Source organism: Psammomys obesus, unplaced genomic scaffold (genome assembly GCF_907164565.1).
Source record: "Psammomys obesus unplaced genomic scaffold, mPsaObe1.curated_primary_1811, whole genome shotgun sequence".
Lineage (NCBI taxonomy): Eukaryota > Metazoa > Chordata > Mammalia > Rodentia > Muridae > Psammomys > Psammomys obesus.
The window spans coordinates 48,794,219-48,808,794 of NW_026585644.1; the positions used below are offsets into that span (position 1 = coordinate 48,794,219).

Genomic DNA, 14,576 nt, shown 5'->3' on the forward strand with positions numbered 1-14,576 from the left:
AGAATTACGTCTCTTTTATATGTTTAAGCTATTTTGAAAATTTATGCTATTGTAAATGGTATAGAATTGGAAATTCCAATTTCCAGTTATTTGTTGCCTGTATAAAGAAATACAATTGATTCTTCTATTGATCTTGAATCCCACAAGCCTGCTACACCCACACCAGTGGCTTTGTTGACTCTCCACAGCATATTCTATATAGATTACTGTGCTGTCTACCAAGAAGCACATCACTCAGTATGGTCAGCTGCAGACTTCTCATGGATCATGTTTTTCAGGTTGAGGGAGATATTTCTTTGTACACTGAGCCACCTTGCTGGCCTTTGAGGAAATTATTTCTAATCTTGTATTGTTGAGTTGCTTTTTTTTCATTTTTTAATGAAAAACAGATGTTAGACTATATCAAATGCATTTTCTGCACTGTTTGAGGTGGCCATTTTAGTTTGTTAGTGCTGTGGATTATATTTATCAGTTTTTAATATCAAAATAACTTTCTTACATTTTTGTGAGAAACCCCCACTTACTATAAATAGCTGTGTATGTGTTTATATGTGTGCTATGGACACCGATATAGGTGTACATATAGAAATATAGACCCAGAGATACGTGCGTCTTATCTCTCGATTCTAGAGTGATGCCACTTCCATCATCTATGACATCAGTTTTCCCTGCTTTATATCCGTGTGTATTCCTTGTTTTCTTTTTCTGGCCAGTCTGACTAGAGGATTATCAGTTTTATTGATCTCAAAGAACCTTGGTTTCATTGATTTTTTCCCCTATCATTTTTGTTTGTTTTATTCATTTCTCTTCTAATCTTTATTACTTCCTTTCTTTGATTATGTTGAATTTACTTTACTCTTTTTTAAAACTTATTTGGCTAGAAACTGAGTTCACTAATTTGATGAATTTTTTTCTAATGTAGGTATTTATTGCTGTCAATTTCCTTCTAAGGACTATGTAGCATCCCATAAATTTTCATGTTTTATTTTCAGCTTTATTCAGTTCAAAATGCTTTTCAGTTTCTGCTTTGGTTTATTTTGGGCTCTAGGATATTTATAAATATAATATTTATTTTCTCAATATTTGAAGATTTTATAGCATATTGATTTCCAATTTATTGGTAGCCACTTTACTTCCATTGCGAACAAGGATAATATTTTTTTGTATGATCTTGATCCCTCTAAACTTATTGTGACTTTATATTATGATCCAAAATAGATCTATTTGAAAAGAATACGAATTCTATAAATGGAGTACTCTGTAACTATCAGTTAAATTTTCTGGTTGATAGCATTTAAAGCTATCTATCTACACCAGTAGTTTTTATCTACTGTTCAGTTAAAGAGAGGGGGATATTAGAATCTCTGACTGTAACTGGACTTCGTCTGTTCCTTCACTGCTTTCTGTCACTCAGAGCATAAACTTGAGAGGCCCAGGGCTAGCCTCCTTAACCGGCCCTTTAACGGGATGAAGCAATCTCTTTCAGCCCAAGTAATAATTTTACTCTAAAATCTACTGTCTGTGGTTAAAATGTATATCCTTTAAAAATGTCTTTTGACTAGCATTCCTATGTCATTTTTCCATATTTTCACCTGTAACTCCTGTGTGTTTTTATGTATAAAATGCTTTTGATGTAAGCCCCGTGTGCTTGGATCTAGATTTATCTTTGTTTTTTGTCCTTTTGAAGTACTGGTGCTTGATCCAGAGCCCTGCTACTCTATAACTGAGCTTTTTGCTGTCTGTCTCATCTAGTCTTTGTTCCTAACCATTTTGTTCTGCCTCCTATTGGATTAGTGTGCCTTGTTCTAGCTTTGTCACTCATGCTGTCTTATTAACTATCACTTTGTTTCCTTACTCTGATTCTTGCTTTAGATTTTATAGTATAGCTCTTGGGGGAGAGGGTGCTGGCCCGTGCACGTTTAACGACCAGAAGTTGACGACAGCGTCTCATCCCTGATTTCTCTCCCGGTGTATTTTGAACCTGGGATTCATCATTTTGGCTCCACTGGCTGGCCAGTGAGCTAGAGATCCTCCTGTCTCCAGCCTACCCTCCAACGCTGGGGTTACAGCCACATGTCGTCAGCACCTCCAACTTTTATGTGGGTGCTGGGGAGTCGAACCCAGGTCTTCGCGCTTTCACAGCAGTCACTGTTCCCGCTGAGCCATCTTCCCAGCCCCTCTTGTATATACCTTAAACTCACCAAAACCTGTCCTCAAACAGTGTACCACTGCATGTTAGTATGAAACAATCATAGGATTATATGGTCATTCTTGCCCCCATCTTTATGCTCTTTGACATTCAACTTGTTTGTGCGTGCTGGACACCTCCCAGTACTTTGTATTTGTTTGACTAGTCCTATTGTAAGGAGGTTTAAGTAATCTTTATGACACATGTATTCAACTGTACATATTTGTGACATATATTTAACTACATATATTTATGACACATATTTAACTGTATACATTTAAACAGTTTTTATGACACATATCTTTAACTTGATCCTCACCATTCCTTGTGTGGCTACCTATCTCCGTGTACCATTTTTCGTGTACCTAAAGGACTTTCTTTGATATTTTCAGGGGAGTGTAGGTCTGGTGGTGATCAGTTCTTTCAGCGTTTTTGTTTGTTGTTTGTTTTAAATATCTAAGAGCACTTCTTCCCTCTTTCTCTGAACTATATTTCCAATAATCACACGATTCTAAGTAGATGGGCTCTTGTCTCCGTCCCTCCAGGGGACTGGTGCTGTGCTGTCGTCTGACCTTATCCTCTTTATCTGTATCTGGGATATGCCTTTTCTTCCTCTGGAAACTTTGTAATTAGCACTTCTTTTAGTCGGTTTGGTTATTATGTGGCTTGTATTTTTCCTCATGTTTCTTATGTGTGAGCTTTGTTGAAATGACTTCAGCTTTGTAGTAACAGTTTACACTAAGTTAATAAGGTCTTCAGTTATTGTTTCTTCTAGTAGTTTTCTGCCTTCTCTCTTTTCTTAGATTTTAAGAATTCAAATATTAAATCACTTTAATTTGTCCCCCAGCTTGCTTTCATTGCATTTTCAAAAACTAACTTTTTCTCTGTATTTTTTATTTTGGATAGCTTTAAGCTTTTTATAGTTGTTTCTTTATTTAATGTCTATTTGTACATGCACTAGTCTCCTCAGAGGTGAGACAACAACTTGAGAGAGTTGGCCCTCTCCTTCTACCATGTGGGTTCTGGGAACTGAACTCAGATTGTCAGGCATGACAGCAAGCAGCTTTTCATACCAAGTCATCTTGTCAGCGCCTTTTGGGGTAGTTTTTATTGCTGTGTCTTAAAATTCTCTAATCTTTTCCTCTGAAATTTCTAACCTTGATAATTGAGTCTAGTTTGATTTTTCTCATATAATGTATTTTCATCTTAAGATTTTTAGAAAATTTTAAAAAATGTGCTATGTCTCTATACCACATTTGAAATACATCTAAGTGCTATTATGATACAGAAATTAATGCCCTTCTTGACTGTCTGACACCTCTGTCAGTTTTAGATAGAATTCCCATGTTCTTTGTCTCTCTATCAATCTTTGATTACACACCAAGCATTTCGAATTTTAACTTACTGGGATCTGAGTGTCTTTGTATTCCTGTAAATATTTTTGAGTTTTGTTCTGGGATACAGTATGTTAACGTGGCACTCATTCCCTTGTTTTTTAAATCTGCTTCATCCAGCAGATCAGCATTTTCTCTAGGACTAATTATTTCCCGCTTCTGAGGCAAGATCCCTCTGGGCACTCTGCCAGCGCTGTAAATTCTAAGATTTTGTGGGCCGTGGGCTGAAATCAGGCACTGGCCCTGCCCTATGATCTCTGCTGTAGTCCTCGCAACACTGTCACGTGGTTTTTACCTAACCTCAAGTAGTTTACACACACACACACACACACACACACAGAGTTTCTTACAGATTGCTCTGTGGGAGCCATCTACCTGAGCCCTGCGTTCTCTCTGTACAGCTTTCTTCTTTATGGTCCTCTGTTCTAGCCACCTTGGCTTCCCTGGTCCCTGGATTCCATCTGTTTAGCTCCAAAACTATTGGGTCCTATCTCAGGTTTTTTTTCTCTGCTACAACCTAGGATTTCCTCAAAGGTGTTACACTGGGGTAACAGTGGGGCTTATTTTATTCATTCATACTCTTTCAAGGATTAATGACTATTCACTGTTGTTACTAGCCAATGTCTTGGGAACGTGTGTGTGTGTGTGTATTCTCTCTAAATATAATTTTAAAATTGTTTTTGTTTACAGTCATTTTTGGTTAAGATGTAAAAGAGGTCCCTGTTATACCATCTTTGCTGGAAGCACAAGTCTTCAGAAGACATTTTCAGTAGCTTTCACATATATTCAGAGAACAACTTAAGAACAGCAACCTCTAGTTATTGAACGCCTTCTGTGTGCTCATTCAGATGTTATATTAACAGAGCAGCTATCGTGTGTTGTTCTAGGCACTGGAAATACATCGCTGCCCCAGAGTTTAAAGATCGACGTCTGTGGTAGTTTGAATAGGAATGCCCCCCATAGCTTCATATATTTGAATGCTTCATCACCAGGGAGAGGAACCATTTGAAAGGATTAGAAAGATTAGGAGGTGTAGATCTCCCATTCACATGAGTAAAGAAAAACCATGAATGAAGTATACAGGGACAGAGGATCAGGAGTTCAAATCTGGACTTGTGAAGTTTGGGTATCCATGAGAAATCCAAGTGCAGGCATTAAGATGGGCGGGGGGTGGGGGCTGGATCTGAAGCTCAGGCTGGTAGGTAAGGGAGGATGAAGACAGAACTGACTTGGATTCAGCAATGTGGAGATCTTGGGTGAGTTTGATGGACCACTTGTGGTAGAGTAATTTGGTTAGAGTGAAGTAGACTTAATAGAGAATGAGAGAAGAAGACCTGGACACAAAGTATAAACAACATTTTTGAGGAGTTTGGCAATAGGGCAGTAGCTGGTGTGGTAGCATTCAAAAACGGTGGTTCATGAAAAGGAAAAAATTGCCCAGCTGAAGACTGATGGGAAGAATCCAGAGAATAAACTCCTGGCAGGAATGGTCAGAGAAGGGAAACTACTGGAGCCTCATTCTAGAGGAGATGAGAAGGGGGCTCTCCAGAAGAAAGTCCTGGTTAGGGAAATTAGTGAGAAAATGGGCAGAAGACAGAATCGAGGGGTGCAGGTACTGCTAGGAGCATTGTGTGCATTTGTGGGAGATTAGGGACATCCATGTCTGACTGGCAGTCTCAAGGGTAATATAAGAAGCAGGATATATGTTATAGTTATGTAGCTTTGTGTTCTTGTGGGACTCCTAACAGTGGATTGTGGGGCAGTCTCTGACTCTTTTGCCGGCACCTGAGACCCTTTTCCTTCTACTGTGTTATCTTGCCCAGCCTTGATATAAAGGTCTGTGCCTAGTCTTATTGTAACTCACTGCACTGTACTCATTTGATGCCATGGGAGGCCTGCCCTTTTCTGACGCAGACAAGGGAGCATGCGTGGTCTGCAGCTATATTCAGGCACATGGATACAGACTGGTCTGTCAGTGAGCTGGACAGCAGCTATAAGAAAGGCAGAAACGAGGGAGTAGAGAGTATACCTGAGGTACTGACTAAGATGGAATTTAAGCTGGACAGGAAAGAAAAGTAAGCACTAAAGAAGGATGGCAATGCCATATTGACGGGATCAGGAGACTGTGGATAGAGAGATTGAGGACTGGTTGGGACAGAAAAACTTGTAGAAGTAAGCTGGGAAAGATAGTAAGGGCTAGTCTGACAGTGCGTGAGGGTTTATTGATAAAGATGAAGCCTAGAACAGGACTGCTCAGTGAGGCCCACGGGTGGGAGCCAGGTTGTGAGTTGCATATGCAACAAGCTTAAGAACTGAAAGTAAACGTTTTAGAAACATGAGTGTAGCAGCCAGTAGACTTAGAGTGCTTTTGAGTTGTTCTTGTTATTTTGGATACTAAGGACTGAACCCAGGGTCCTGTGCCTGGCAGAGGCTCTGCCACTGAGGTAACATCTCAAGTCCCACCCGCACCCCTTTTAACCTGAGACAGGGTCTTGCTGAGTTGCCCAGACTTGCCCTGGGCTTGTGAGCCTCCTGCCTCACCTTCTCGGTAGCTGGGTTCTCACCCCCATTTTCTCCAGTTGACTGCCATTTTTTGTTTTGTTTTTCCCTTTAAAATATCATTTACCCATTAATTTGTACTGACTTTTGCAAATTCGTGGTTCTGTAACAAACATTAAAAATATCGGTCCTTCTCCCATAGCCAAAAGGTGGCTGTGTGAGTGTGTGTGTGTCCGTCCATATTTGGTAGTCTCTGCATGGAAAGAAAGAGAATTGGAAGGAATGAGTTATCATCTGCCTTTCCAAGATAGAATTTGGACTAAGCAAATCTAAGGGGCACCATTCTCGGTTATGCAGTGTGCGCACAATACAGCATCAGGTGCTCTTCAAGAGTGCAGGGAAATGGCCATTTGAGAGCTCAGGGAAGTGGCCATTCTAATCCCCATTCTACAGAGAACAGACCCAGTGTGGCTGAGCAACTGTGCAGATGCACACTGCCACTAAAGGTCAGAACAAAGGTCTGAGCCTATGTGTGTTTCTTGTACCAAAGCTGAACTCCACTGCCACTCTCTCTAACTCATGCTCATAGTTAGAGAGACAGCCTGGCCTAAGCCTTGGAAACCAAGGACTGTGCCCCTGGGAAATGTTCTGTAGGCCATGTGGCCACATAGGGTGTTTTGATTTCTTTTACAGAAGCTGTGACTCATCACAGCTTCTATGTTGATTCTTAGCCAAATGCCGCTTAGACCTGATCACTCCAGTTAGCGTTTGTTGAACCAGGAGGCTGAAGTGCCTCAGGAATCCAGTGTTCAATACCGTCACAGGGTGCCCTGCCCTTTGTCCTCTCCTGCCTTAGCAATCGCATATGAATTAGAAGCATCTAATAGTCACTGGTAAAAAGGGTAAATTGTGAGTGATTTAAATACTTTCTGTCAAAACATATATGGTGAGTATAGTGAGTTTGTAGCCTGTGAAGACCTGTTCTGGAACTACACTTCTTTGCGATGCTGTCGTCTTTTGAGACAAGGTCCTGCTCTGGCGCCCAGGTTAGCCTCAAACTCACCACCCTCACGCCTCTGCCTACCCCAGCGGCTGTGTTTTAAACCATCATGTGTACAGACTTGTCAACTCCTGAGGGCCTCAAGTGTCTGATATGGGCTGAGCAGGTGCACTCTCCTCCAAGTCCGGGAAAAGCTGGTGTTGGTGGGTGCCTGGAGTTCCTGAGGAATCCAGAAGTAAAGTAAGCCTTGATCTCTTAGGGATTTGCTGGCCTTCTCTGTCACTTGGCTCTTCCTCTGCCTAGGGAGTAGAAGAACACAAGAGCTATTTGTAAAGCTCGCCCTTGTGTCATAGGAGGTGACCTTCCTTGGCATGTCTGGAAGGCTTGCCAGGCTGCCTCTGTACTGAGAAGGCGGGAGCACAGCACAGGGCCTGACACACAGTATACAGTAGGTGCTCAGTAACTGTGAGTCAAAAGAATGAGCGGCCAGCTGGTCCTTAGCCTCCTTGGTGATGAGTTGATGTGTTTAACCTTGTATACCTTAAGAATGTCATTACTGTTTATGTCCATCAGTGTGTATGAAAAAAATTTTTGGACTGACCATGGCTAAGTCTCATTTTTTTACTCAAACATGACTGTGTCTCTGGGAAGACAGAAGAAATGAAAATTCCACCCAAATAAGCAAATATAATTGCCGCAGAATTTTATTTTTAAAATATAGTATCACAAATCACAGTTTTGGTGAGTGGGAGAAACATCCTTAAAAATGCTTTATTATGATAAATGTTAATCATCGCAGCTATCAACTGAGGGGAATATAGAACATGATTTGCTTTGTAAGTGTTGTTAGAGTTCTCCGATGTATGCTATCAGCTGTTGTTATCGATGAAAGGTTTAATGTGTGAGCCTCCTTTTGGACTGTCGGTAGGGAGGAATTCTAAGTGTACTTAAAGGCCTGAGAACTTCCGCATACAGTGGGCTATTCTTTCCTTCCATCTTGCCACATTGTTCATTGCATCAATAAGAAATGTGACTGACATGACAGGCAAGATAGATACACAATAAATTTCACATGACTTGTTTTTATAAATTTTTATTCCCTTATAAATTCATATTTCAGCCAGATGGAGAATGTTTTGATTTCAGTTTTTTCCTCATTGTTGATAAGGGTCAGAAATCATTCTAACAACCGAGGTAAGAATCTACTTTGTCTACAAAAGCTTGTAAAACCTAGCAAAAACTCAACTCTCCCATTTCAGTAGAGAATACTTCCTCTTTTACATTTAAAGACAAAATAAAATATAGTAGACAGTTATATCCTAGGTTTTTTTTATTATATCTTTTGAAATAATTTGTATATACCTTCTAAATAATTCCAAGTGCCACAAAAAATAATGTTAATAGCTCAAAATCAAAAGTTAAAAAAATACCCTAAGTATAATTTTTAAAATCTTTTTCTCCTCAAGCGTTTTACGATGGGATAATGAGACAGATGTCTCTCAACTGGAAGGACATTTTGACATTGTTATGTGTGCTGACTGGTAAGTATATAAAAATCATAAAACTCCTGTTAGGGAGAAAAAAAATAGCTTTGCTGGAGTAATTGGGCCGCGCTGCTTTTCTGATGGCTAAGCCAAGTCAACAAATGAAGCACAAAGCCACCTTAACCTCAGTGAATTAATATTCATCTCCACGTGACAGTTAGAAGGTACTCTTCTATCACACAGTAACTTCTACCACATTATTTCCCAAAGATTGATTTTCAGAAGCATTTCCATTTTCTGGAATTGCCTCTGTTTCATGCTTGACGTATCAGTAAATGGACGACTTAGGCAAATTGCAAATAATTATGGCTCGGAGAGGAACAGTCTGGAGAAAAAGGAGTTTATCAACACAAACAGCTCAATTAGCTTACTTCTTGGGGGAGATCTGGCCATCGATATGAGGGAATATGCATGTGTACACACGTATATACTCTCTGGCAGATAAACATATCGTGGAGTATCTTGGGGAAAATAGCCTTTCTTAAAGTGTGTTTGATATCTGCTGTTTTCAGTTCACTCAGTGCTGATATTTAGTTATACAGAACACAGTGATTACACAATCACATTTTGTTCTTATGCAAATAACATCCAACTCTGTCAAGTGTCTGAGTTTTTAAAAATAAATTTACCCTAGACATTTTGCCTTCTGCCTTAGCCCAGTCTACTTATTTGTTAATGGAAGTGTGATTCCAAGTTACACAATAAATGTGTGCAGACCTTTGTAATTATTTCAACTAATTTTGTGCATTTCTTTATTCAGTCTGAGTGATTATTTCAGCTTATGGAAAACATGGGCCATAAGCAGGTACTGTCTGTTCAGCATAAGCTCTTACTTGTAGTTTTACCATCATGGTGACTACTTTAGATTTAAAAACAGCAGGTTCAGAGTTGGACCTCAAGTCACACTGATGAGCCCAAGCCCAAGATCCAGAACCCAGAACAGACTTCAGCAAGAAGGAAGTAGTTTTCCAGGAAGTTACCTTATCATGATTCAAATACAATTTCCAATGTACAACTCTCCCATCAAAGTCAATGGGGTTAGCTTTGGTTTTTCTTAACCTCCCTCCCTTCTCCCTATATTATCACTATTATTTGTGTGTGTATGAGAGAGAGAGAGTGCGTGCGCATGTGCGTGCATGCGTGCATGTGGGTGTGTGTGTGTGTATGTGTGTGTCTGTGTCTGTGCTTTGCAGTAAACAGTACATATTTTGTTCTACTTTTAGCTGAAAATTTCTACTTTTCCAAGGCCATTTTGGTTTCCCTGCACTGATGGCTAACCCCCCCCCCTTTCCAAATATGGGAAAAGCCTATATTCCAGATTGATCATGACAACGTGCCTCCCCCATCTAATCAAAAAGGAGCTCAAACCAACCCACGTGATCTACCAAGTAATTTAGTAAATGCCTTTCCTCACGGTATATGAGAAAGGAGCCTCCAGGTTTCATTGCACAGATGAAGATAATGCAGGCAGGATTAGATCAGATTAAGCTCGGGAGTGAGATCAGAGAGCAACAGCAAGAGGGACAGGGGCAGTGTCTTCCTGAAGGTTCAGATGAGGATCACACCCGACGAGCTCTGATGATTTGGGAAAGGCAGCTTTGGTCAAGAGATTTACAGTTAAATTGTCCTCACACAAATATCAGGATGGCCTGGCTTTGTCAGACTTGTGTCTTGGACACTCACACCGTGTCATCCTGTTTGCACCAGGGGAACCAGCAGAGGAAATAAGAGTTAAGCCCCCCTGATTAATGTTCTCAGTTGGGTTAAAAATAGCTGCACAACGTGTTTGAAAAATAGTCTTTTTTAAAAATACCTAGCCGACAACAGTCTTATAGAATTGATAAACATGGTTCATATTCAGTCTAAGGCTTTCATTACAGATATGTAACACAATGCCATCTTATACGCATGCATCTGGTAGCTACGTAAGAATTATTTATGGATTCAAATGAACTAAATACCCGAGGCTTCATCTTATAAATGGCTTTTCTATGCATGAATCGATGGTTAAGTTTTTTTTCACCCTGGTGTTGTAAGTGCCAGAATGTCAGCCTGTCTGTAATTTCCCATTTGTAAATGTAAAACATTAAGCTACTCTTACAGTGATGCTGATATTATTTCCAAAAGAAATGCTTTGGTAATGGTCTCCCTTTGCATTCATGGAGACGGGTAAGCTGCTTTGAAACTTGGAAAGTACAGTGAAGTGTAGTATCCGGGCTGGACATCTGGCAGCGAAGTTCAGGCTTCCAAGTATTTCTTACATCCAGCTGGCTTGGTGGTGCTCCACGGGGGTTATTGCATGATGCTGCTTCCATGGCAGGCAGGCCATGCCAAATTATTTAGAAGGTCGCAAAGAAGCTAAAGAAAGCTCTCTGTGGATGCTGCCTCCAAGATGAAACCCGAAATACTCAATGCCATACTGAAGTGCCGCCACACTTAAATAGATCACGCTAAGTCTCACCATCCTTTCTCATTGTCAGTCAATGAGATCTGCAGTGGGCCGCAGGAATGAGGCATGAGTCGACTTTCGAATATTAGGTCCGTGGATTAAATTCTTCCTCAAGCATTTCCAGCAAGGGTGGTATTGTCTGATCCATTGAATAGCTAACCACTGGTACTTCTTGATCCCATTTACATGAAAACCTGCTCCATTCACAAACCTGTTCCAAACCCACATTGTGGTTCAAGTAAAAAGCACATGACTATGGCCAGTGGTGATATGTTTATGTTCCTAAATCATTCATATATTCCTATATTTACATTCAAATGTTCATAAACCTGTGGGCAGTGGGGGGAAATAACTCATTTCCCACAAGAGAAAGTCCCTTACTCCAGATCCAAATTTAGTCGCTCAACTAGATTATAAAATAAAGAGGCAAACTGTGAAAGTAGTCATTATTTCACCGTTCAGCATTTTTGACAATAAAAAATAGTTTCATGGTTCAACAGTTCCTAAATAACTTGTAAAATGTCAACTTTGAAATAAGCAGAAAGAAACATGGAGGTACAGTCATACCTACCAAAAGGGTGAGGGGGAGCTATTGACAAACATCAAAATATTAGAATATTTAAGCACAGGGGTCGGGGAAAAACCTGCCTATTAAGCTCCTCCATTGATTTATTCTGTACTGAGTTTAATAAGAGCATTCCTTTCTGCAGGAATGCAGTCTGGCCCGCCCTTACTGTGTTAGGAAGAGCGAGCACTTGCTAATTCTTAGCCCGCCTTTCCAGACCCTGGTTCAGTCACACTCATAATCTAAGAGTCTGGAAGTAAGATTTTTTTTTTTTCCCAATACAATGACTCCTTCCGTTTATCTTTACCATTTGATGGCTATCCAGTTTATTGCAGTTCTGCAAATATAGAAATGACTTTGTGCCTTTGAATTCTCACAAGGCTAGGAAAGCATGTCTGAAATGCCACCCACTGCCTGACCCATAAAGCTGGATATACAGGACAGTCAGGGAACATATGTGTCTGAAGCTGAAGGCTCGAGAGAGGAATGGGAGAAAGCCCAGGGGCCTGTTACCCTGCTTTCACGGCCTCTGTCAGCATCTCCACACTGATTACACACCACAGATTATTTATAAGTTGTTTTCCTCTTCCCAATTCTCTTTCCTTTCTTCTAAACAATGAAGAAATATTTGGCTTTTAAATTGTTTTGTGAGAAAGGTTTTGGTTTTTGTTTGTTTGTTTGTTTGTTTTTTTCCTCCCTCAAAATGGAAATACCATGGGCCTGAAAAGTCCGTTGTTTTGCAGCCTAATCACAGCTCACAGTCCCTGGCCCCTGACAAGGTCTCTAGCTCCAGCGTAATCAGCGCTTTTGCCTCACCTGAGAAGACTCAGCCTCTGCGACATCCCCGAACTGCCCAGATTCTCACAACTAAAGGGGCAGAGGCAAGTGAAGTTAGAACAGGGCATCACTGGGCAGTCCCTCCAAAATAGGGTCAGGAATTTTACCTTGTTGAAGGTAAAATCTAAAACAGCAGGTCTCACCATGAAGACTGCATAGGGGTCTTCTTTCTGACAAAAAGAACTATCTCCTAATGTTCTGTATGAATCAGTTTCTCTAGAATACCTGTAGCTGCTCCAAGCCCTGCATACAGCTGGGATTCTTCATTAAGGAAGTGATGAGAAGGATTGAACACCTCTCCTTTGTCAGAAAATCTGATTCGGATCAATGGAACAAAGCGACTGTTGCTGCCACGGGCAGTGGCCCAGAGGTGCATGCATGCAGGAGAGAGTGTGTGTGATAATGGCCAAACTGGACCGTCAGGGTATTTTGATCTGCAACTGAAGGGAGAGCTGAAAGTTATCTCCATCCCCATCACTGACCCACTCAGCCTTTTTAAATAGATCCACTTAAGCGACCGCTGTTCTCCAAGCCATTAGGACTTATTTAAGGGGTGAATTTTCAGGAGATTACATATCACTCCCACTAAAGCACATTGAAATTGCTCATATGACGTACCCCACAAAGCGTTATGAATTCTGCATGGAAGCTAAGTAGAAAAGTGAGCTTGCATGGAATAAAGATCTTTTAGAGGGCTACAAGAATTACTTTTGGGAAATTTGATTTGGAACGATGGGGTAGATGCCATTACCTTTGAAATGACTGTGTTCGGAATGCATTCCGGGTGTTAAAGCTGCACTTTGCAGTTTGCTGTGATGTTAACCTCTTTGTCACCTTTACCAGCGCTCAGTGGAAAGAGTGCTTTGAAAGGGCACACTGGAGGCCCAGCCCGCGGCGCTGTGCTGTTCATCTCTTCCTAGCAGTCTCGCCAGCTCTCAGGGAGTGCAGAAATAAGAAGAGTCCTTTGAATAGCTGCTGCATATCCAGCCATCCAGAGATCTTTTGTAGGTCTCTTGCAGGCCTACATGGCCAACACAGTCAATATGTCAACAATATCAAACTGCAGATATTATCTAACTTCCTGAAAGAATAAGATTAAGTGTCATATCTAGGTGTGGTGGCACACACCTGTAATCTCAGCACTCGAAGAGGCAGAAGCAGGGAGACCTCTGTGAGTTTGAGGTAGACTAGTCCAGGACAGCCAAGGATAAACAGAGAAACTCAGGTTCAAAAAAAAAAAAAAAGAGTGTCCTGAAGAACACAATTTGTAAAAGACAATTCCAATCTGATGTGCTTCTCCTCAGTCTTTACTGATTGTGAATCACCGCATACCATGACTTAGTGAAACATCTTTGCAGCATTTAAATTAAACATATTCTTTCTTGAGGATTTAAGGATAGAACTTTGTGAAAGACCATGTTTTCCCAGGTTATCCTGGCTGCTAGGTGGAAATGATGTCTATGCATAGTCAGTAGCTCATCAGAAAAGGCTCTTGTTTCCATTGCCCAAAGCACCTTTCCAGGGCAGGAGTACAGCTTCATAATAGAGGGCTTGCTTAGCATGTGCGAGGCCCTATGTCCTCAGCATTGACTATTTCAGAATCAATCAGTGTCTCTTCCTCCTTTCTCCCATCTTTCCCTTCTTCTTCCTTCAGACAGGGTAGCACAGACTGGTCTCAAATCCATGATAGTCCTTTGACCTCAGCATCCCAAGTGCTAAGAGGTACTACCATACCCAGCTCTTGCTCTCCCTTCTCAAAATGAGACTCATGGGAAGAGCACCTGTGTGGGCAAATGTCCTACTTACATGTTGATACAGCCCAGTAACACTGGCCAGGCCTGTGCTCAAGGTGTTTAGAGTCACTGATGTGGACACTGGATATAAACTTTCTCCATTTCAAGGACCATGATGAGCTGCCTCAGGCAATGGAAAAACAGTTCCATTTAGGTATGCTGTGAGCCATGAATGAACGAAAGCTCCTTAGGAGTTGAGCTTGGTCTATTTAAAGCTTAGCCCCAATACATAATACTGCTTCTCATGTCATAAGTTGACAATTATGAATTAACATGTATTAATTTGATGTCCCCCACAACCACATAG

At 40.9% G+C, this 14,576-nt stretch overlaps 1 protein-coding gene across 4 annotated transcripts in view; it reads left to right on the forward strand.

Annotated features, from left to right (window-relative positions):
• The window catches only part of Camkmt (calmodulin-lysine N-methyltransferase), a 351,489-nt gene that overhangs the window by 317,333 nt on the left and 19,580 nt on the right, over positions 1–14,576 (forward strand). For 3 of the 4 annotated variants that reach the window (XM_055619122.1, XM_055619129.1, XM_055619144.1), the window contains one exon: positions 8,548–8,622. The exons of the other annotated variant lie outside the window; for it this stretch is intronic. In XM_055619122.1, the coding sequence (XP_055475097.1) occupies positions 8,548–8,622 (75 nt within the window). The remainder of the gene's footprint in view (positions 1–8,547; positions 8,623–14,576) is intronic. 4 annotated transcript variants of the gene reach the window in all.